General features: G+C 37.3%; 1 protein-coding gene across 1 annotated transcript in view; it reads left to right on the forward strand.

Annotated features, from left to right (window-relative positions):
• Positions 1–25,000, forward strand: part of LOC135195622 (CYFIP-related Rac1 interactor B-like) — a 263,429-nt gene that overhangs the window by 179,712 nt on the left and 58,717 nt on the right. Inside the window, exon 2 of the mRNA XM_064221967.1 lies at positions 22,219–22,320. Within this exon, the coding sequence (XP_064078037.1) occupies positions 22,230–22,320 (91 nt within the window). The 5' untranslated portion in view covers positions 22,219–22,229. The remainder of the gene's footprint in view (positions 1–22,218; positions 22,321–25,000) is intronic.

The following is a 25,000-nucleotide window of genomic DNA, read 5'->3' on the forward strand; positions in this document are numbered from 1 at the left end:
CATATGCAATTGTAATAGCCACAATGCCCTCTTAACTTCTTGAATTCTTTGCTCTTTTGGATACGCTTGTCACTACAAAGCCTGAAGATCCAAGTTCAAAGAAATTTGAAGAATTACCGAGTGAAGCGAATTGGGTATCAAACGCAATTTGTAGTTTAATGCTTATATAAATGAAATGTCACAGTGATGTTATATATATATATATATATATATATATATATATATATATATATATATATATATAATTATTTTATTGCTTAGGTATTTGTTCATAGGTTGATGTTAATGAAAAGTACCGTGGGATAGTCTGCCTATCCCAACCATATCTTCCCCGAGTAATAAAAGCTCATTAGATAGTTAATGGGTTCTAGGAAAGTCAGAGTATTGTCTAAAAGAGAGTGGATGACGGGTGGAGAGAGAGAGAGAGAGAGAGAGAGAGAGAGAGAGAGAGAGAGAGAGAGCCAACGACCTAGTTATTATACGAGAGAAATATGCCATCATTCTTCTATCCAGCGTGCATTTGATTCTGAAATCCTGTTTCCTTTGCATGGAAATAAAATTGGACAGTGAAAAATGAGCTTGTGCTTTGAAGGCCTCCGATTGTTTGCTTTGCTGTTACGACGAAAAATCTCATTTTCATTTTAGAAAAAACAGGTGAAGATTTTTCATGGAGAGAGAGGGAGTTTTTTTTTTAACGCTATTGGATTGCTTTTACTATTTTCTGGGTTCATTTTCTCGCTGATTCATTTTCCCCACCTCTACCCTGGCACACTCGGGCCTGTTGAATGTTCAATCTCGCATTGCACATCTTTCAACTTTGGTCTTGCAAGTGTACAGAAATGTCGAGTCGTTATTCAGTCCGGTTCGGTCTTCCAAATTACAGTGCGTTTTTATTTCTATATATGTTATCCACGCCAGATTTTTTCATGTTTTTTTATATCAAATCCAGCCTGCCTTTGTCAACATTTTGGATGTTGCGCGTACTTACTCTGTTGCGTATTGTACTAACATGCGTTTTTCATATTTTTTTATGTTTAAAGTGCCTTCAACCTTAGTAATCTATTATCATACCCTGTAAGGTATATTTTGGCCCTCATGATCGATGTTCCATATTGTACCAGACCTGCAAAAAGTTTGAAATAAATCCTTTGGATTATATTTCGTCTCTCCTCTTTTAAAATCCCTGCCTGGGACCGGCCCGTAAAATCTCCCCAGATGTCCCTGTGGTACGACGTAATTCGTATTGAGAAATTTACATAAAGTCGTAAATTCTTTTCCTATTTCGATGACTACTCCTAAATCCGCCTCACACGCTAATATATGGGTATCTCTCTCTCTCTCTCTCTCTCTCTCTCTCTCTCTCTCTCTCTCTCTCTCTCTGAGTTACAGCTTCCCCCACTGTTGCATTATGGCGGATATATTTTTATGCTCTTTCGACAATATAACACCCGCCAAGCCACCACTTTTCACATTCGCTTCATGTGATTGAAAAGGTTAGGCGAGAGTTTATTTCCCTCCACCTTCAAGACATGGAAGCATCTTAATCTTTATATTCATCCCGAGTCACATAAGGTCTTTTCTTCCTGAAGGTGGGCTTCTCCTCCCATCAGGGTTGGGCACTGGGTTTACTCTAATATATAAGACTTCTGATGGTGGGTAATTTAGTCTTCTTTCATTTCCTTCCCAATCACACACACACACACACACACACACACACACACACACACACCACACACACACAGAGGAAAACTTGTGGTTGTCGAGGAAAATATTTTCTTTAACGATTCACGTCACACCTATTTTATTTCAAGAACAAGCGCGCGCGCTCCCACAACGAATTTGTGCACGGACCATCATATGTACCTAGAATCTTATTAATCAGTTGGTGATGCAAGTACCACCTTTATATTCTGTGGTTATTTTTTATACCCACCTCTTCTATCAAACCCACGCAATCAAGCACACGTAATGGAATGAAAGCAGTTAATGATTCATGATTATTGTATTATTATTTGAATGTAAGAGGAGGTAAGAATGGCTTTCAGTTGAAAACTCGACATTCATTGAATGGGGAAATACGTATTTCCCTGAAATGCCCATGACGGAAAGTGGATATTAACGAGACCTCATGAGTCATATATGTACTGTAAATGAGAGGTGAAAACTTGGGCTGGGTAAAGTTGAAGAAGTTGGACAGCTAGTTGGGAAGAGACCAAGGGAACAGACGAAAATAAAACGAGAAAGCCATGCAACTAAAGGTCGATGGAATTCGCCTAGGAACATTTAACTATTTCCTGCAATGTTCTACGTAATGCAGTATTTTAACAGCAGTACCCTTGTCTTGGGGCATGTGAGATCTAGGGAGATAAATAGGGGAGAGCGCAGCGCGTATCCAGTGCCGTCGAAATAAGTGGATACCCTTCAAGATGGCAACACCTCAGGTGCGGTGTTACAGGTTTCTCTGAAGAGTGATCATTCTCAGTTTCGCTTCGTGGTTTGGCCTTCAGGCTTCGGCGAATGAGCTAATTCTCCTAAAGTCGGATTGCCTACAAGAAACCTTTTTTTCAAGAGTATACGACCGAGATTGTTTAGTGTGTCTAACTCGTAAAACCTGATGGGCTCCTTAAGGATTGCAGATAAGTAAGTGGGCATTTCCTCACCGAATTAACCAACGTATTCGTCGGCTTTTCCAAAGTGCGTCACGGAAAGGGGATCAGTGCTTTTGCTTTTATTATAATTTTGGTGATTTAAAGTGGGCAAACGCTAGTACCTAGTTTGCAGTAATAGAGAAAGGTAATGGATAATGGAAATTACAATTACATAGAACCTTAAGATACGCCAGCAGAAGTAAATGAATAACGGCTTGTGTAAGAATTGAAGGAAAACATGACTCATATCGGTTCATGTAAAAAGAATGGTGAGCGGGAATCGCTTTTGTAAAATATTCCGCTAAGGGGTTACGCGAATTTCTGTGGCAGTGACCGTGATCTGAAGAACGAATACTTCACTCCTGTGCAACATAGTGGCATTGGCTGTGAGTAAGCCACACGATATAAACAAGTTTCGTAATTCCCGTCATGTTATGCAGTTTGTTATTTCCGGCCTTATTTTTTTTCTGGCACTTTGTTTTATTTGTTAAATTTTGTTGAAGCAGCTAATCCACGAAGCTCACGTGAAAAACTGCATGACCTTTTTCATGTGTAGAGGCCGACGGCACTGGCTAGCGTAAGTCATATCCATCACTGGGCAATGGGAAACAAGAGTTTAGGAAGATAGAGTGGGGCTTAAGGTAGTTTATTATTGAAACAATTGAAGTGGAGCTTTGATAATGTATATACTTATGATGGGAGTTCTCTTTTTAAAATGTTTTCGTTTTTTTTCTCAATTTTTTGTTTTTTGGTGTTTGTCTTTTTTTTATCGCTACGTCCACCTAAATCACCACATGTTCCCATAGTCAATAATAATAATAATAATAATATTATATATTTTTTGTCTATCACAGTCCTCCAATTCGACTGGGTGGTATTTATACTGTGGGGTTCCGGGTTGCTTCCTGCCTCCTTAGGAGTCCATAATTTTTCTCACTGTACGCCGTTTCTAGGATATCACACTAATGCATTATTATTATTATTATTATTCGCAAAAATCAAACATTTATATTAAAACAATTAGGTGCCTAGTATCACTATCATATTAACTATCATCGTCACATGATTGGGGTTTCAGGAACCTTTTAGGAATATCAGTGCAGAAGTGGCTGCCAGCTTCACGGGTCTGGTAATGTTTTCACGGTCAGGCGCCGTTTATCGCAAATGCTTCAACAAGCGTCAAGATTCAAACCCCCCTCTCTTCTCTCTCTCTCTCTCTCATATATATATATATATATATATATATATATATATATATATATATATATATATATATATATATATATATACATACACACCGACACTCATACGAATGCAGAAATATTTAGTTTTAATTTTTCTCACGCTTTTGAATAAAAGTAAGTTTTATACGGAGCCTAACCACTAACAACTGTGTGTGCATGTGTTTGTGCGTATTAGAGAGAGAGAGAGAGAGAGAGAGAGAGAGAGAGATATTTAACAATTTCGTCTTTTTTGGATTCCCCTGTCATAGTGCCCGGCCGTGACTTGTTTTCAATAAGAATGTTATATTTTTATTATCCAATAGTATGATCTACATACGTTTCTTATATCATTGAAACCCATTCAGAGTCAGTATTGAAAAATTAGTTTTTAGTATTTTATTATTGTTGTTATTTTGTTTTTGCTCCGGATAAAAGAGGACAATTTCACCGCACACATTGCAACTTGCAACGGACTCGGGGAATATATAGCAACAAATGGTAACAATGAAACCGGAAAAATCAACAAGTGATTGACAGAACAAGCTCTCTCTCTCTCTCTCTCTCTCTCTCTCTCTCTCTCTCTCTCTCTCTCCTATTCATATCAGCTTACTCCTCCACTTTCTTTCAGTTACTTCCATACCACGGCGCATGCGCACCAACGGCCCTCCCACTCGCATTGCTTTTTGCGGCACAATGGCAAAAGCGTGTTGCTGTTTTGAGATCTGGGCGTGTTGACTATTAATATCTGCATTTTCCGTTCGGTCGATAACAGTGTAAAAGTTCCCCTCCTCCTCCTCTGACGTGGTGTGTGTGTGTGTGTGTGTGCGCGCGCGCGCGTAACAAATTTGCATTCTTGGTTAGTCTCTCCTTTTTGAGTTTCATTCTGTTATCTATATTGTTAATGTCCAACAAAGTTTTTCATTATATATATATATATATATATATATATATATATATATGATATAGATATAGATATATAGATATACATAAATTGGACATAGAGAGAGATAGGTTCCCATTCAGTTTTGGTAACGAAATGCCAGAAAAATGTAAATGATTATTACTTGATAAATCTTTGCTGTTAGTATGTGGAGCTGATATATATCTTCAGAAACTGAAATTTGTATAAAATTATTTATCAAATGTCGTATACTAACAATGTCGATTAGACACAGCTTCAGCTTATACGAGTATAATACTTTTGTATATTACTGCATATTGGTTTGAAGAGAATATTACTTGTTAATAACTGTTGAATGCCGCGTGCTGATGGCTCTTTTAATATTTTAAGTAGCTTGATTAGAGAGAGAGAGAGAGAGAGAGAGAGAGAGAGAGAGAGAGAGAGAGAGAGAGAGAGAGAGAGAGAGAGAGAGAGAGAGAGAGCAGGTTGGGTTAACAAAGCGAACAATTACTCACAATAAGAGTTCATGAGCATTTCTTGGGCCGCTAAGCATACAGTAGCAGAGAGAGAGAGAGAGAGAGAGAGAGAGAGCTTCTTGATCAATGGGTAAGAAGAGCAGGTGTGAGTTAAGGGTAACTGTGGGTGACTCATATTAAGAGGACAAAATATCATCAGAGAAACCCGACCCCACACACCATCCCGAGCTGCAAGTATTCTCTCTCTCTCTCTCTCTCTCTCTCTCTCTCTCTCTCTCTCATATACAAGGTCATATTGTTCAGTAAATGTTTACTCTTATGGTGCGCTTATTCTTTGCTGGTGATTTACCTGTTTTGTTTATATTTATAGCATTGAATCGTGCACTTGGTGGTTATTCGCCAAAGGGGGGTCTCATGAGGTAGCAGCCTAACCGGAAAAGAGCTGCTGGAAAGGCCTCTGAAACCACCTCCTCAGAGGGGAATACATACATACATGTATATGCAATACATATGTAGAATCTACTGGTCATTTTTACCAGATAGATATGAAAAAGTAAGAGCCACAATGCCCTCTTAACTTCTCAAATTCTTTGCTCTTTTTCGGATACGCTTGTCACTGCAAGCCTCGAGATCCAACTTTAAAAGAAATATGAAAGAAATAATCATGATTTCTTTCACATTTCTTTGAAGTTGGATCTCGAGGCTTTGTAGTGACAAGCGTATCCAAAAAAAGAGCAAAAAATTTGGTAAGTTAAGAGAGCATTGTGGCTCTTACATTTACGTATGTTTGTGTGTGTGTACATACACACACAAACATACGCTTACATACACACACACACACAAATATTTATTTTTCAGAGTACTATGTTAAATTTCAAATAATTTGTTGTCCGCTTCGCAGCTGAAAGCTGTTGGTGAGGTAAATTGTGTTACCCCTGCATTCTGATGTCTCTCTTACTACCCCCAGAGAAGTCTAAAATAACCCGTAACCGTTTAGGAAACTATTCTGCTCCTTAAACACCGCCATTTACACGCACCCTTAATTCTTTGTGATGTTTTTGTTTCACTTATTTCGTGTAATGTTGCTTCATGACCGTTGAATGGTTTATTGGGTTGCTGCTTTAGTTTTCCATCTAGATCCATCGGTGTGAACATCTTGGCAGAGAAAGTTTAGCGTGAGTGAGAATATGGTAGTGCGTGTTTATTATATTTTAAAGCCATTTCATCTTAGGAAATATAGCTTATTTTATATATATATATATATATATATATATATATATATATATATATACACACATACATAGTTACATACATACATACATACATATATAATTATACACATTACAATCATATACATATAGGAATAAGTATACCAGTCACCTAGTTTGCAGTGACTTGCAGAAACCATTATGACAAAATTCATTGTAAGGTTTTTGGCATTCCAAGCGTAAAACGTGATCAGGACTACGAACACTTTGGAGCTTAATAAAACAAAGGAAATAAGTATTCATTTTTTTAAAAGTCATTGTAAGTTGTTTGAATAGAAGCCATGACAATATTGCTACTGCAGTTATTATAACCTGCTAATACTCATAGAATGTGTGACACACAATGTCTCATTAACTAGCAAAACGAGCTTTCACTGAATGCGATAATTTCGAAAATAAAGAAAAACGTCGAGGAAAGTTTATAAATGCTTATCTTGTAACTGAAGATCTGTTTTGTTTTCCTGTGCGATCTTAAGGAAAATAAAACTAATATTCAATTTAGTATTTTTACTATTCTTCCATATTGCTCAACAGATTAAATTGAAAACTTCTGCACCATCACTTACCGAAGTATTCAGTTTCATTTATAAATATAATATTGTGTCAAGTAATATGTTTCATCCCAATCTTTCTCTTCATTACCTCCTCACACTTTACCCTAAATTGCTCTTCTGTGTGGTGTTTGCTTTTTGTCCTGCATTTCCTGATAGTATCATTAACATTCGTTGTAGATGCTATACGTTGCCACGCTGCCCAATATCACTAGTTTTTCATCCCCAATACCATTTTCCTGGCAGAGGTCATTATGCTAGTGTTCATTGGGATAAGAATAACTTTGATATTCCTCCAAAAGATCTGCAGAACCGCCATAGTTGTCCTGATTTGTGGAGGTTTTATAGGTGTACTTGTGTACCTGTTGTATATAGATGTAGTTGTGTACCCGTTCCTTCATAAATGACGGTCATATAACAATGTCGAGACAGCGCGGCCCCGCTGGTGGAGGTATATCATTTATTTCCTCTGCTGATGTATCCTTATTTATTTGTTTTTCATTAATTTTTCTGTTTTTCCTTTCTCTCTCCCACATGAGGATTTTTTCCTGTGGAAGCTTGCATTGAACGTAATGGCATTTTAGTAAATGTTATTGTCAGAGTTCTATCTCCAGAAACAATTGAGATCTTGAAACTAGAGACGGTTATTCTGTAGCAGGTTGATCAGTTTCAGGTATCGCCATGTTAGGAGAAAAAATTGTAATAATCATTAGGTATTTGTTAGCTATCCTAAATCTCTCGGGTCTTGTTTTAAAAGCCTCTTCGAAGTTCGAGTATTGCACATTTTTATTTTTCCCCTTCTTAGTTCACATGATGATAGAATAAAGATAACGCTTCATCTGGCCTTGCTCACAGGCTGCAGATAGCATAAGTGCTTTTGGATGACTAGCTATTAGTAAAAGCCAGTAAGAGGAAATCTAGCATCGATTATATAACTGTTTATTAACAATGAACAAAATTATTGGGGAATATTTGACATGTTTATGCCACTCACCACTATGCCCTACGCAAACCAGCAATGACTATAGAAAGCACTTTAGAGCATTACCACAGTACTGTTTAGATAGGATGATTTAGATTTCATTAGAGGGATTAGATTTAATCCCCTCGTCTATAGAATATATTCGTTGATCTGCTTATAGTTGCTTGTATTTTAAATCTAGAATAGAATTGCAGCGTGAATTTGGTTAAAACACGCCAGAGTGCAGATTCTAAAAGGGGGAAATGGCTCGTTCGATTTCACCTAATGGTTTCACAGTTACGCAGGAAATTCACGAGGATGCCTGGAATTTGCAACTGGGGCAACTATTTGGCTCTAATATTGGAACCTGGGATTGTTGGTGCCCCTTTTTGTTCTTTTTTTTTCATTTAATGATGCATATTTTCTTTTTTTTATGTTAGAAATGTGCGCAAAGTTCATTACCACTCGGTAGTTTAAAGACCAATACATTCTCTCTCTCTCTCTCTCTCTCTCTCTCTCTCTCTCTCTCTCTCTCTCTCTCTCTCTCTCGTCCGTGATCAAACATGAATGCGTAATATTATGTATATATGTTTTGTATGTATGACGCGTAAGAGTAAATCATATTAATTACACGGTTAATCCTAAAATATGTCCCTCACCCTATTTTTTCCTTTTTTTTTCCTTTTCATTTTTTCCTTTTCATTTTCCTATCCAACTATTTGGTTACACAGCGCCATCTCCTTGCTCCTCAAAACCAGCATATTTCCCCTTGGGCGCATCACCTCTGGCATTGCTCATCTCATAAGACCCCTCTCGCTTCTTCTTCTTCTTCTTCTTCCCTCTCGCTTAAACCTCATAATCCGCCCTTCGGATTCTTGGGTCGCCCCTTTACTGCATTAGTGTCGCTCCCCTCGTCATGTCGTTGCACGGCTCCGTATTGTGTGCACAGGTAGACAGCTTTTCTTGTATTTTATGACGTTCCTGTACTTCGTCTACTTTCTCTTTTGGGGACTATATTGCATTATATATATATATAAATATATATATATATATATATATATATATATATATATATATATATATTCATTATATATATGTATATGTGTACATATACGTGTGTATATATAGATGTATATATTACACACACACACACACACACATATATATATATATATATATATATATATATATATATATATATGTGTGTGTGTGTGTGTGTGTGTGTGTGTCGTGCGCGCGCGCGCGTGTCGACGATGACCATAGTTGTTGTAACGTCAGCACTTAGATTTACGTTCATCTAATGAAGGCTGCAGTGGTTGGTCATGTTATGCGGGAGGGGGAAGGGAAGAAGGTCACGTATGTAAAAGGGTCAAAGTTCAGATGGAAATATAAAATAAAACAAGATGGACTAGGGTGGGGGTGGGGGGAGGGGGAGTGGTGGGCAGGGTGTGTGGTTGGAGGTTTTAAGGAAGTCAGGATGCAATGGACATGACAGCGAAAGGTGAGGAAGGCTGGTAGGAAACAGCGACCCCCATGCAGAAATGGGCAGAGCTGAAGACGGAGAAGGATGATTTCTAATTATCTTATTTTTATTCCATGCTAGGGAAATCATAGATGTGCTTGCATGTCGGTCATTCCTACAGCTGAGAAATAATTCTCTCTCTCTCTCTCTCTCTCTCTCTCTCTCTCTCTCTCTCTCTCTCTCTCTCTCTCTAGAACTTAAGAGATACAAGATATGTGACAAATGGAATAAACGTCCACCAGAAGTTGTAAACAGCAACAGTGTGGAAGAGTTGAAAAGAAAGCTAGATCAAATCATCACAGCATTCTAGGATATGCAGTGCAATTTTAGTAAAATTTTACTTGGTATCTCCAATGTTGGATGCAGATCCTGTCTCCCCCTCCCCACTCGTTGTGGGGCGTCTGTCAGGGGGTAACCACCCACTAAAACGCCTGTCATTACCACCACAGTATTCTAGGATGTGCAGTGCTATTGTAGTGTAAATCTTACTCGGTATCTCCCAAGTTGGATCTAGATCCAATTAACCCCTCCTTTTCAGTGCGTCTGTCAGGGGGAACCCACCCTCCAAAATGTCTGTCACTGGTCATTCTATATTCAGTAGAGTCTGCAGATATATTATATATTAGTTTCATCTGGTATCTCATATATTGGATCTAGACCCAAAATCTAACAAGCAATTAGTGGTGCTTGTTAAGTAAGCCACCCATATATTTTCGGCAGACGGTCAGTTTCACAGTTTAAGTCTACTCCTAAATACCGGTAGGGGTTACAGTCGGTATCTCGTTCGTTGTATCTCAACGGTCCGGGCTGCCGCTCTATCAGGACACTGAATGAACCGTAAAATCTGCTTCTAGAGATAAATGATGACACGATGTCTTCTCGGATGGACTATCAGTTCTTTGAGACATCCTAATCCTTGTAACTCCTTGTAACTCTCGTCCTTTTAATGGTTAGCTCTCTCTCTCTCTCTTCTCTCTCTCTCTCTCTCTCTCTCTCTCTCTCTCGTCCTTAAAGGGTTAGCTGATGAAGTTCTTCTGCAGTCCGTCACTCGGGAGATATCTTGGCATCCAGCTGTTCCGCATTACTCTAGTTTTTTCATTGAGTCTTTCTCGTTGACTAATTGTTTTCGTAATTCAACTCGACGTTTCGTGTTTTTCATCTGCTCTTTTGACTGAATCTGTTTCATCATCATGAGCAATCATTGACATTATTGGATATATGTTAGTTGTACGGCAGTAATGTCGATATTTTCAGCATTTAAGCGATAACTTTGTCCAATTGTCATAATATTTGGATTAATATTTCATTAAAAGTATAGTCTCTGGACTAAGCTAACTTTTTTGTGGGTAGTTATTAAGAATCTCTCTCTCTCTCTCTCTCTCTCTCTCTCTCTCTCTCTCTCTCTCTCTCTCTCTCTCTCTCTCTCAAGCAAGAGTGATTGTATGTAATATTTAAGCTTTTTTAGTTAGCCTCATCCTGCATTCTTAGTTTTTTATTTTTTATTCCTACTCTCATAAGTACATTTTGAGCATGACCGCATTTTTAACTTGATAGGTAATTAATCTTTCATTTATTCATGCTTTAGCCTTGTTTATCCTGTTCTTATGATTAACTTCGTTTCCTTTCTGTATTCTGGCCTTTGACATATCTCAGTCTTTATGCTTCTCGAAATACAAGTCTTGCTCATTTTACATTTAGTTCCTCATTTGACCGGCGCAAAGTGATTTCCCTTATAACGAGTTGAATGCGTGAAATTGACAACATACGTAAAAAGGGACGTTATCTGGACACACACACACACACACACACACACACACACACACACACATATATATATATATATATATATATATATATATACTATAATATATACACATACACACACACACACACACACACGTATATAGCTTCACTCCTGTTAGTATCATCCCCCTGTTTTTTTTAACACTTCTACGATTTCGAATTTTTCTCTTACTAAATACGATGTTCCTTCTCATCCCCTGCAGTTATTCTCTCTCTCTCTCTCTCTCTCTCTCTCTCTCTCTCTCTCTCTCTCTCTCTCTCTCTCACAAGAATCTTCCCCCTTTTACTGCATCTCCAGCCCCGGTCTCCTCCCCCCCTTCCCCCCCATTGTGACAGCTACCAGCATCATGACTATTATCGCTCTGAATAATTCGAGCTAACAACAGCCACCTGCCATGCGCACATATTCGCGCAGATACACAAGACTTTGATTAAAGTAGTTCTATGAGTGTTTTCTCTCTCTCTCTCTCTCTCTCTCTCTCTCTCTCTCTCTCTCAGTCTTCTTTTATGTTTAAATTATACTGTATTAAGTGACGTAGTAATTGGACTTGAAAAGGAACTGAATACGCCTTGGTTGGCCGGATCGTTATGTTCTTCAAGAGTAGCTTTTGTGGATATTTTCCCAATTCTTTCTTATATATCTTAATATATTTCTTTCCTGGAACGAGCCATTTACTCTAACTGAAGAATAGGGAGTGGACGCCCTTTGTGGAAAACTGCACTCTTCATCACAAAGACTTCATATTCATAATCCTACTCGGATCGTCTGCAGAAACGTGACGAATTCCATGGCATATGTGCCAGGAAGGCCGCCTTTACTCAGCACATCCTCAGACGTTTTAGATTAAGGGCCTTTATTCTTGCTCTTTTGCTGTAATGTCACATATTTAAGAAATGTCGACGTGCTGCCATTCATCATCATGAGCACATTCCGAGGTTTCGTGGGTACTCTAGGTTCCGCCGTTGTAACACTTATAACTTAGCGACAGTTTTTACATATAATTTGAGGGTAAAATGTGACAATTTTTACACATAATTTGAGGGCAAAACGTGACAATTTTTACACAATTTTGTGGTAGAATGTGTCATTTTTTACACGATTTGGTGGTAAAATGTGTCAATTTTTTTTATACAAAATTTTAGTGTAAATAGTGACAATTTTTACACATACTTTGAGGGCAATATGTGACAATTTTTACACAATTTGAGGGTACAATGTTTGCATCGCTTCGCTGCGACTGTTATGGTGAATCCGTTTTCTTGTCAAATTCCATGGTGTAGTGTTGGGAATGAGCGTTTATACATTTGTGTCTTTGAATATTGGCGTGTTTGGACTGGATTCGATGGTGACTCACGTTATCTGTTTTCAATTGTCAAGAGTGTTTCCATCAAGAGAAAAATAGAGTAACAAAGTCTGGCAAGACAGATAAATAGATTGAATTGACGAGAACAGTGTTGACATTTTGGAACTGAGAGGGATGTGACATATATCTTTTAAACAATTAGAGAAGAATTCTGTGAATGATGTTACATGTAAGCATATTCCTGTTCATAAGTCCAGATACCATACCAGTTTACACTACAGATTAAAAAAAAAAAAAAAAAATATCTTTTTTTTTTTTTTTTTTTTTTTTTTTTTTTTTTTTTGCTGGGTACGAGGAGCTTAATTGAATTTCCTTTCATGCAGGCAAACGCTGGGTTTCTCCTCCTAATACAATTATGTTCATAATTTAATGGATGTTCGGCCTGGCTTATGCATCTCGTGAATTATGGCCCGTTTCTTATTTTTTAGGAGTCCTACCATGTTGCTAAGTAGCACTTTGAAATAAAATATGATATCGAGAGGCAACCTTTCAGATATTTATATCGCTGGATGGTTATGAAATTGTCAGCCTTTTAGATATGAGTGGCAGCCTTGTTGGATAATTATGAAATTGAAATATAGCGCTGCTTATATTCAGCGTCAATGAATGGGAGTATTTTTCACTTTTAATATGTGTGATTTTGAGCGTGTCTGATATTTATGTAATCCGATGTCAACCTGTTGGATATTTATGGAACTGAATGAGAATATGTTTTTACTTATGTGATAGTGTTTCTGATATTTATGCAAACCAATTGAGGTGTATGAGGTATTCGTGTCATCGAAAGGGAAATGCTGTCATTTCTACTATCAGTTTTGAGAATTTAGGATGTTTACGTGATGGAAATGGAATCTGATCAGTATCTGTGCACGTGAATAAGAGTTGTGCTTTTTTTAATTCAACGGTTGTATGTGATATTGATTATAATCGAGTACTGCAGGCTCTTGTGGGTATTTTTGTAATAAAAAAACAGTACCATACTCTCATGTCTCCGTATGGGGGTAGTGCTTTCAGTACACCTCATGCGGTGTACTGTACGCATTACTCAAGGTTCTTTGCAGCATCCCTTCGGCCCCTAGCCGCAACCCCTTACATTCATTATTTTGTACCTCTATTCATATTCTCTTACTTTTTTCTGAATTTCCACCCTCAAAGTACAACTGCAAGGGTTTCCTCCTCTTTTACCTTTAAAATCTTTCGACCATCAATTCCCTTTCATCGCTGAATGACCTCATAGGTTAGCGCTTGGCCGTAGGCCAGAATTCTATATTCCATTCCATACTCTCAAGTATTTATGGATCTATTAAGAAACTGCCATGACATATCAGTAATCTAATATGAGTGTTGTGGTTAGCTAATAAGATCAGATGAAAGCCTTTCATTATGGTTGTCTGATCAAAGAGAATAGTTGTGTATGTTGGAGCATGCGCTGCTTGTTTCCGCATGTGAGCGCGTTTGTTTGTTTCGCGATAATCTAAAAACTGTTTGAGAGATCGCTCGCGCTGATTCAAAATCCATCGTTGACTTCATAATTGTGATCTATTAATGGCTTGAACAGAGGGAATCAAGATAAAATTCACTCACGAGTATCATTCAAGCTGATAATTGCCGTTTCCTACTGCTTCCCCGATGCACGTAAAACCGGTTCTCTTCCTCGGTGGCTCTGGGTGTTGCCATCCAGGTACCCGCATGAATTGTTGTCACTGTGTTAGGATGTCGGCTGACGGCAGCAGCCAACTGATATAAAGGTGATTTTAATCCGGAAGGTGTTTTTTTCCCTCTTACTCAGGGAGTAAGCCTACAGACTACTTTGTGTTTTGCTGTTGTTTGGTTGGTGGGGGGAGGGGGGTTAGGAAAGCCTAAATAAAAGGTCTGAAAAAAGGTGTTTCCATTGAAGTTAAAGATACAGGAATTTTAGGATAGGACATTTATAATTTATTTGTTAGAATGAAAATGTAAGAAATTAATAATGTGCATATTAAACAGTACAGAAAAATTATTTCTAATAGAATATATAGCATTTTTAAAAATGTTCTTGGGTGAAACAGCGTGCCATATGTCCGTAGATTTTAGCATGTTTTAATTTATTTGATGTACTGAATTTACAGGCTATATTTCTGTTCAGTTACTTTTTGTTTCTACTTACAACTAAGAATCTATGAAAGTGTTTAATATGTAGTTTTTTTATTTGATCCTTGTTGTTAGCATGAGTAGTACTAAGTATGAGTATTAATTACGAAGACCACTGCACATGAAGTTGGGAATATAATGTTTGCAATTTATGCGTCAGGGGAAAATCTTGCTCGCATCCCAAGTAAGCTGAAGGCCGGATCACGTCTTGCTGATGTTAGTTTCGTTTTACAGAGTGGTGGACTCGGCTGTGCTGGTGTATTTTGTTTTTTAGTATTACATTATACATAGATACAATACACGCACATACATTATTCATTATATTATATATATATATATATATATTATATATATATATCTATATATATACGTGTAATATAATAATTATATAATAATAATATAATATTATATATATATTATATATATATATATATATTATTGTGTGTGTGTTGTGGGTTTATATATAATATATAAGATATATATACTATATATATATATATATATATATATATACATACACATACATATATAGGATACACATATATAGGGAGATAGGTTATATTACCCCCATGCCCATATTCATAGGGGTTGACAGGAAGGTTTCAGTAGAAAATCAGCGCGAAATTGAAAAAAAGTTGCACAAGCAAATTCTCTGATAGTTTGCATTGCATTTTATTTTGCCAAATAACGAAGCAGTTTACTTTTTTCTCATGATATTTTTGAAACTTCTCTTGAGTGTATAATATGCATAGCAAGGAGTTTAATTAGAAGTGTCTTAAGCTTTTGACTCGCCTCTAACCTCTAACTTTTGAAAAACGTCTAATGAGAGTTTCAGCGAATGCCGTACGAAGGTTAGGTATTGTTCGTAAGGCCTCGTATATTTATAACTGATAAAATCAGTGAAACCTGTTTTAGGTCATTGTACTGCTTTACTGAAATAATGTTCTCCGCTGTGGATGTCTTCTTCTGTCAGAGATTTATCTCATTTAGATAGAGAGTGGTTCGTGATGGTATGTTTCTGTTTCCTAATAGTAGCAGTTATGTTATGACTTGGACCATCGACGAATGGTCTCTTGTTTGTCACGTTTATAATTTGTTTTTCAATAGAGATCTTTCTCATTTACACTTAATCCCTGATCCCCTTCACCTGCCGAGAGCAACCAGATTCGCTGAATCGCGGCTCCAATATACAGTAAATGTGTCTTTCTGTCGAACTTCTCAGTTCCAGAGGTCCTTTAATCCTCGCATCGTTGGACTTTGGAACAGCCTCCCAGAGGATGTCGTGCAGTTGGAACTGAAGAAGTTTAAGCGAAATGTAATTCATTACTACCCTATTACTATTCTCCTTACATTTTAATCCATTTTTATCTGCTTATTAATTCATTTTTTTCTTTTTTTAATAAGTAGTATCTTTTCTTTCTGCATTTCCCTTTACTTCCTATCGCTTCTTCCTAATGAAAACCATATTCTATGGAGGCTTGAATTTCGAGTCGGTGGCCCCATTGGGCTTCCTCCATATGAATAGGTTTCTTCTTCTAAATGATAATAATTAAGTTAAATGCGTTATATTTATTATCTATCCTAATACGCAGAGTTTAACCATATTTAAAAAAAAAGGATTCGTTGATTTCCATTTTGTACTCATTCAAGTTGACGCGTCAGACTCCTTTCAGAGCCGAAAGAAGCGGCACTGCCTACAGCTGACCTTGTGCGGTGCACTGTAAACATAGCCTTGATGTTCTAGGCAGTGTCCGTAAGGGGTGCCAAATGCCTTGCTTTCGGCCTTTCCTTGTCATCCATCCCCTAAGGTTCTTCAAATTTAGATGTCCAACTTCTTCAACCTTTCCTCGCTTCATATTCATCCACATTTCAATTCTCATTATAAAACTCTTCCCCCAGACAGCCCAGTGAGAGTCAAGAAATGTGAGTTAGTCGTCCTTAAGACTAATATATAATGAAGTGCGATGATGAGAGTGAGGACATCTGAAGGTGAATGCCTTCCCTTGTAATGGCCTGATGATGATGATGATGATCCCCCCGATGCCTGTCGCGTAGCATGATGGGTTATTTCGGTCGAAGGGTGACGTTAATTAGAGGCATTAAAAGGTTCCTTTCAGTTCATTACGTTTTCAGAGCGCCTCGTTAAAAGGTCATTGTGATCGAGATGAGATAAAAGTCGCATTATATATTATGAAATAAATATTGGGGCGATTATGAAACTTTTGTATATTGCCCCGACTGCGTGTGACGGTTTTTAATTTTGTTAATGAAAGGTGTAGATAATTGCGATGTATAATTCATTGTGTGGAATATATTGTTTACTGTAGACTGCTTTTATGGGATAATTTTAACCAGTACTGTTTGATTGGCTCGCCTTGTATAAAAAAAAAAAAAAAAACTTAAGACGGAATTATGTTTGATTTTTTCCTTTTCTCTGGTCGATATTTCTTTTGTTTTATTGTAAATCAATTAAATTCTCAGGAAATTGTTCAACTACCACTTGGTAGTCTCTGGAATTGATTTTACCTGTAATGGCACTTTTACCATATATCTGATTTCGTAAGTTTTTTTTTTTTTTTTGTTTTTTTTTTTTTTTTTTTTTTTTTTTTTTTTTTTTTTTTTTTAGGGACACTCACTTAAAACCTTTTCCGTTCTGGGCGTATTGTCGTCAGTGCACCTCATGCGGTGAACTGTAGCGTTACTCAAGGTTCTTTGCAGCGTCCCTTCGGCTCCTAGCTGCAACCCTTTTCATTCCTTTTCCGGTACCTCCGTTCATATTCTCTCTTCCATCTTATTTTCCACCCTATCCTAACAATTGTTTCATAGTGCAACTGCTTCGAGGTTTTCCTCCTGTTACACCTTTCAAACCTTTTTACTGTCTATATTCGTTTCAGCGCTGAATGACCTCAAAGGTCCCAGCGCTTGACCTTTGGCCTAAATTCTATATTCTGTTCTGTTTTTAAAACCTTTAGCTAAACGTTGGTTTGACTTTTGCACACTCGGCCTAAAGTTTCATGACTGCGACATGTTGTCGACGACCTTGATGATATTTTCAAGATCTCCTCTCTTTCGGTCCTTGGCATTTACACCGGTCTTGGGCTTAAGATTTTACAATTTAGGTTTTTTTTTTTTACTGAAACTCTGGTTGGAGTTTTTGACTCGTGAGCCATCTTGTTCATTGTTTATGTTATATTTTGAATTTGAATTTGTTTTAAATCTCATAAAAAGAGGTTATTTATCAGCCTCTGAGAGAGAGAGAATACTTTCAAGGTTTTTGTTTCTGTAAGTGACGAATGAAAAGTAATTATTTTAGGACATTGATTGTTATGTTTGTGTTTCTTAGTGTGTCAGTGAATGCTTTTTGGGAGTTTGTATTTTTATTTGCTCTAATCAAGATTTGAATAAAGAATTAGCTTAAAGTTATTTTATGTATTTTGCAACCGACCTGCATAAAATTCTCCCCCCCCCCACCCCCACCCCCCGTTTATTTTTCTCCTGTAAAAGAAAACTTGTCCCAGCTTTGTCTATCCGTCCGCACATTTTCTCTGTCCACCCACATATCTTAAAAAAACTACTGAGGCTAGAGGGCTGCAAATTTATATGTTGATCATCCTCACTCCAATCATCAAACATACTAAATTACAGCCCCGTAGCCTCAGTATTTTTCATTTTATTTAAGGTTAAAGTTAGCCATAATCGTGTTTCTGGCAACGATATAGGCCGGGCAACCGGTGGGTAGTGGTTAAGTTTCAAGGGTCGCGGCTCATACAGTATTATACCGAGACCGCCGAAAGGTAGAGCAGTTTCAGGTGACTTTGATTATACGCTGTACAGAAAACTCGATTTTGCCGAAGAAACTTCAGCGCATTTTTACTTTTCTTCTTCTTGTTTAAGCCTGCAGTTTTACATTAACTCTGGATGAGAGACAGACCGAGAGGTTCTCGACCCTTGAGGGGATCTTAGGGTAACGAGGTGATAAATCATAAATGTGCTAGTGTTTCAGTCTTTTTAATGTCATACTGTGCATTGGTTATAATGTTAACTGCTTGGTAAATTCGTACAATTGTAACTTATATATTGAAATTTTAGTATTGTTGTAATTAACGAAATAATACTGAATCATTCTATATTCAGGATTCGGTTGAACGGGGTAAAGGTAGACGGTTTAGATACCGATGCATTGCTAATCCCGAAGGCGTTCCTAAAGAAGTACATTGTACCTGATGAGCTGTGGACTTGGTATGAAAACGTTTAATAGGGTTTTGAGGTTAATACTAACTATAGTATTTGGCAGTTCATATGACACTTTTTAAGCAAAGTGACTAATTTTCAAGTTAAAGGTGCCGTTGACAAGCCAGACTATTATTATTATTATTATTATTATTATTATTATTATTATTATTGTTATTATATTTGTTTGTTTGTATGGTGTTTTTACATTGCACGGAACCAGTGGTTATTCAGCAACGAGACCAACGGCTTTACGTGGCTTCCGAACCACGTCGAGAGTGAACCTCTATCACCAGAAATAGACTTCTCTAACTCCTCAGTGGAATGCCCGAGAATCGAACTCGCGGCCACCGAGGTGGCAGGCCAAGACCAAACCGGTCACGCCACTGAGGCGGTTATTATTATTATTATTATAGTATATAAAACAAATTATTATTATATTAAACCGAAATGCCATCATCATTCTGAACAAGTTTTTATAAGATAATTATCCCTATGTGACGTAAGTATGAGAGAGAGAGAGAGAGAGAGAGAGAGAGAGAGAGAGAGAGAGAGAGAGAGAGAGAGAGAGTGTCCCAGGTTCGATTCTGGAATGCGTTAGTTTGTTGGTGCCACCTTGATCAAATCCTATCGCGACAATGTTGCTTTAAACAAAGCAGTGGATCATGTATCTGGTCGTTATACGACTCTCATGGGAGAAAAGGCATATTATGGAATGAACATTTCCATTAATTAGAATTCTTCAACAGTTTGGAAACATGATCTAAAGGTTGAAAGAAATTATAGCCGTCATAAAATTCCTTCTCTATATAGCTTTCGTCTAAGAGGTTTTGGATCTGTTCCAACTTAAAAAGATGTGCGAGATTGTCAAGAATCTCTCTCTCTCTCTCTCTCTCTCTCTCTCTCTATGCGATGACATTTTCTCCCCCATTTACCATTTCTTTGGCAGTCTGACAAAAAACCACTGACCATTATGCAGATTAATGTGTGTGGGTGTGTGTGTGTGTGCGCGCGCGTTCGCGTTTGCGTGTGCGTGTTTGCGTGTGTCTTGTGGCTCTGGAAGGCGTTCGATCATTCCGTTTCTCCGCTAATGCTCTGGGTTTCTGTTGCTAGTCCCATTTCAGTCTTGGTCTTGTCTCTGACCAATTATTGGCGATTGCTTTCAGGTACCTGATTCGCTGGTGATGTCATTTGCAGGAGCAATGGATTTGTAGGGAATTAGGCGCATATCGCTTCGTCGTCTCCTGAGATTTGGACCTATAGGTTCTCTCGCCTGTGTGTTTTTATTCGTTATGTGTTATATGTGTAATGTATATATATATATATATATATATATATATATATATATATATATATATATATATTGTGTGTGTTTGTGTATGTATATATATCCATAAATCTATAGTGTGTATTTGTTTATGGATATATGTATACATGTCAATGTATGAATAAAACACACACCACACACACACATATATATAATTATATATATAATATATATATTACATTATATAAATATATAGTATTATTTACGACATGTATGTATACATACACACATAATGTATATAAGCAAGCATGTGTGTTTATATAAGCGAATTATATTGAAGTGTAATTAAACTTCCGAGAGTGAATTCTACAGATTTAACGTTCCTTACCATCGTCTCATGTTGCGTGTTCGATGTCACGTGCGTCATTATCAGTGTTCGTGTCTTCGTGTCGGAGGAACCCTTTCTTTCCTCACTCCGATGCTCTTGTGTTGTGGGATTTGCATGATGTTGTGGAATGGGGGAGAATGGATAGATTGTTGCGGGGGTGATGTTGTCTCCAAGTCACAGGTATATTGTATGGGGTGGGGCTCGAGTGCGTTCTTAATCACAAGACTGAAGATCATGGGCTTCAAGGAGTCTAATTTTTTATTTATATTTGGTAACGATAAGATTAATGTTTGTATGTATGTGTACACACACAACATATATATATATATATATATATATATATATATATATATATATATATATATATATATATATACTGTGTTTGTGTTTTCCCCCCTGATCTGTTGAAGCCTTTCATGCTAAGGCAATTACCAAATGAATATCTCTTCAAGTATTAAGTTAATTGTCGTTCCGACTGGTTCATTAGTGTCAAGGGGTTCTATATTGTAACTGAACGTGTAGCGCTTACTACTTAACTATATATTCTTTAAGTTATCTTAAGTTCACATTTTTTTTTTTTTGAAACATTCTAGTAAAAAGTAACAGTATGGAACTTATAAATGACTTGAAGAAAACCGCGTTAGCAGTGGAAACTTCGTACATGATCAGTCACGACTGAAAACAACTAATAGGTATTCGTTAATTTTCCTTTATTAATGTAATGAGTTCACATCAAGAACTTCACCTGACTTCAACCGAATAAGGTATGCAGACTTCGTGGCAAATGAAACACGTAAGAGGAAAGAAAGCGAAATTTACTTTTCGTTTAGCTGAAATTTTCATCAGGCGAACTCAGTCGTGTGTAACAGTTAAATGGGAATCTTTCCCTGGGAAGATCCTTAAAAATTTAAGGGTTCGGCTCACTTTTCTGGCTTTAATGGTTATTGTTTGGTTGGGAAATACAATTTATTTTTCCTCGATAGACAGAAATTGATCGTGGGACTGGAAGCGAGACCAATGTATGTGCTCAGTATGTTTTCCATTTTGTTTTATTGCCCTTATATCCTTGTAAAAGATGATGCTTTGATACACTATTTTCTTGATCTATGAGACATTTCTTGAAATTTCAGTTGAAACTTGGCATCTTTGCTACCCAGGTTATTGTCACAGAATGGACAGTTCTTAACATTACATTAGATATTAGGCGTCATGTCTACCCAGTTTGCAAAATACGTATTTCTTAGTATTGCAATAGATATTTGGCATCTTTTCTACCCAGGTTGTTATCACAAAATATGCATCTTTTGTACTCTGGCCACAAAATAGTCATTATTTCTTAGTTACAGTAAATATGTAAAATTTATTTTTCTACCCAGGTTAATGTTACAAAAGAGGCATTTCTTAACATTATAAAAGATATTTGGCACCTATTCTCCCTAGGTTATTGTCACGAAATAATATTTGTATTTTTTTTTTATCTTTCCAGGTGATGGTAGTATGGGAAACTTACTGAGGCTGCTTGCGAGGGACGATGCTGGCAACAGTTGTTGCTCTCACCAGAAATACGACGTCTTCTTGGACTTTGAGAGTAAGTACCGTCATTATGTACAGTTAACGGTGGTCATTACATTCACTGTGGGGAAAATCGCTTAAAGCGGATAGAGTTTGGGGGTTAGAGGATTTGCGAAGGCTTCTTCCTAAGCGTTGCGGATTAGTTCATCGATTTGTTGGTGTCAGGAATCTCTGTGATCCGTTGCCGATGACGGTGGATTTCGCAGTTTTGTTGAAGTTTCCACACTTGAGTTTCTGGGATGAGGCTGGTAGCCCCATGGCATGCTCACAAGGGTGGTAACGGAAGCTCATACACCAACGGCGTCTTCATTGACAGGAGGGCGCCAATCCAAGTTCTAACCCAAACCCCGCGTATATTTATTTCTCTGATTAGAAAGCCATTGTGATTATTACATTTGAGGACTCCAGCTCCAGAAGAAGTTCAAGCCCATATGCTTGTAGGAGGGCATTTATAAAGGTAATCATTGTAATAGCAGTAGTAGTAGAACGTTGTATATATAAATTTTTTAATATGTATTTAGTGCTTCGAATATTTGGTGTTTACATACCAACTAATTTTCATTTCAAGAAAAACGTCCACGAAGGTTATAGCTATTTTCATTCAATATTCAATTTTTTTTCTGAGTAACCTGCACTTTCTGAAAAGCGACCGAACATGTTCTCGTATTTTATAATTGACTGTTAAAATACGTATGAGTATTGGATTAGTTATGTGTTTTGGTTTAAGAATACGTAGGATTATTGCCTAAATATGCTATCATTATTGTAAGGAAAGTAATTTGGAAGAAGTGCTGATGGAAACAGCTAAGCTGGCCCAAAATACCTGTTTGAGACGGTAGGTTTGCTCTTTAACACTAAGTGATTGTGTATTACACATAAACATCCGGAAAGCTTGTGGGTAAGGCTTTTGTTTTAAAAGTATTTTCGCATATTTATAGGGCATAGGGAGCTATGTACAGTACATTTTACTCCTACACAAACATACACACATATATCGTCGTGTATATATATATATATATATATATATATATATATATATATATATACGTGTGTATATATATATATATATATATATATATATAATATATATATCTATATATATAAAATTTATCACCTATACTTCCTTATACTGGATTTATTGTTTGCTGAGGGAAGTTTTAATGCTCATAATAGTAAACTTGATGTAACTCCACAAACAAAATTGTTAAGCAATTTTAGTATGGAATTAAAGAACTCGTGCATATTCATGATTTATGAGCATTATGTTCGCTCAAAATCGTCCTGTGAAGAATATACTCGTATTGTGTGAGGAATGCTATGATCTTTGCGTACTAAGATTACCTCTCTCTCTCTCTCTCTCTCTCTCTCTCTCTCTCTCTCTCTCTCTCACCTACTCTCTCTCTCTCTCTCTCTCACACACACACAAGGAGAACGGGGCTCGTTGCTCTATATACCCGGCTATATCACTTGGAATGCTATTCGTCATTTCCTTTCGTAGAAATTATTGCTTTTTTGTTATTAGGTTCTGAGAAATTCAACATGTGATTCTATACATTTTTTTTATTGCGGATGTACACATCCTAAAGGATATTCAACCCCTGTCTCGCCCTGTTTACCCTATTTTATATCAGCTGACTGGAAAGTTAAATGAATTAAATCTGATCTTTCTTAGATAGTGACCCTCAGCAGAGTTTGGGGGTCGTATCTAGGACTAATATTTTGACCTTGTGGTAGGGGTGTAAGAATACTACCACCGTAGGTTTTGCGTGACGCAAAAGGACTGCTGCTGCCTTGCAGTTTTACACCTTTAGTAAAAGGCTAGGCCCACCGCCAATAACTGTGGAAACTGCTCCCTTGCAGTCCAACTTTTTAATAAAAGTCTAGGCTCACTGCCAACAACTGTGGAAACTGCTGCCTTGCAGTCCTTACGTTTTAATAAAAGTTCTAGGCTCCTGCCAATACCTGTGGAAAACTGCTGCTTGCAGTCTACTTTTTTATAAAATTCTAGGCTCAACTGCCAATAACTGTGGAAACTGCTGCCTTGCAGTCTTACTTTTTAATAAAAAGCTAGGCTCCTGCAATAACTGTGGAACTGCTGCCTTGCAGTCCTACTTTTTAATAAAAGTCTAGGCCTCACTGCCAATACTTGTGGAACCTGCTGCCTTGGCAGTCTTACTTTTTATATGCTAGGCTCACTGCCATAACTGTGGAAACTGCTGCCTTTTCGCAGTCCATTTACTTTGTTTTTTATAAAGTCTAGGCTCACTGCCAATAACTGTGGTTGATGACAGGAAGGGCATGCAGTCGTGAAAACCCCTTTGCCAAACAGTAAACCATGCCTGATGTTGTAAGGAAGGCAGTGGAGAAGGCGCATCAGGCAACCGACCCCTTAATGTTGGGATAACGTTGGGAAAGAAGATCATCTAGGACTAATATTTCTTGGGGGTCATTATCTTTATATTTTACAGTTTTTTGTTTGTTTTTACGGTCATCCTCAACGGGTGGATACAAATCGAATTTAAACCCTTGGGGGTCACTTGTCTAGGGAAGATCGTTAAATCTTTGCCAAAAGTATCAGATTTACTAGATAAAACGTGGCAGAGGAAGTTTTTGTTTTGCACCGCCATAAACAGGTACTTTACACTGTCGTCATCGAAGCAGAGTATTATAGGTGGATTATTGAGTAATAAAGCACG

This window comes from Macrobrachium nipponense, chromosome 16, assembly GCF_015104395.2.
Source record: "Macrobrachium nipponense isolate FS-2020 chromosome 16, ASM1510439v2, whole genome shotgun sequence".
Classification (NCBI taxonomy): Eukaryota; Metazoa; Arthropoda; class Malacostraca; order Decapoda; family Palaemonidae; genus Macrobrachium; species Macrobrachium nipponense.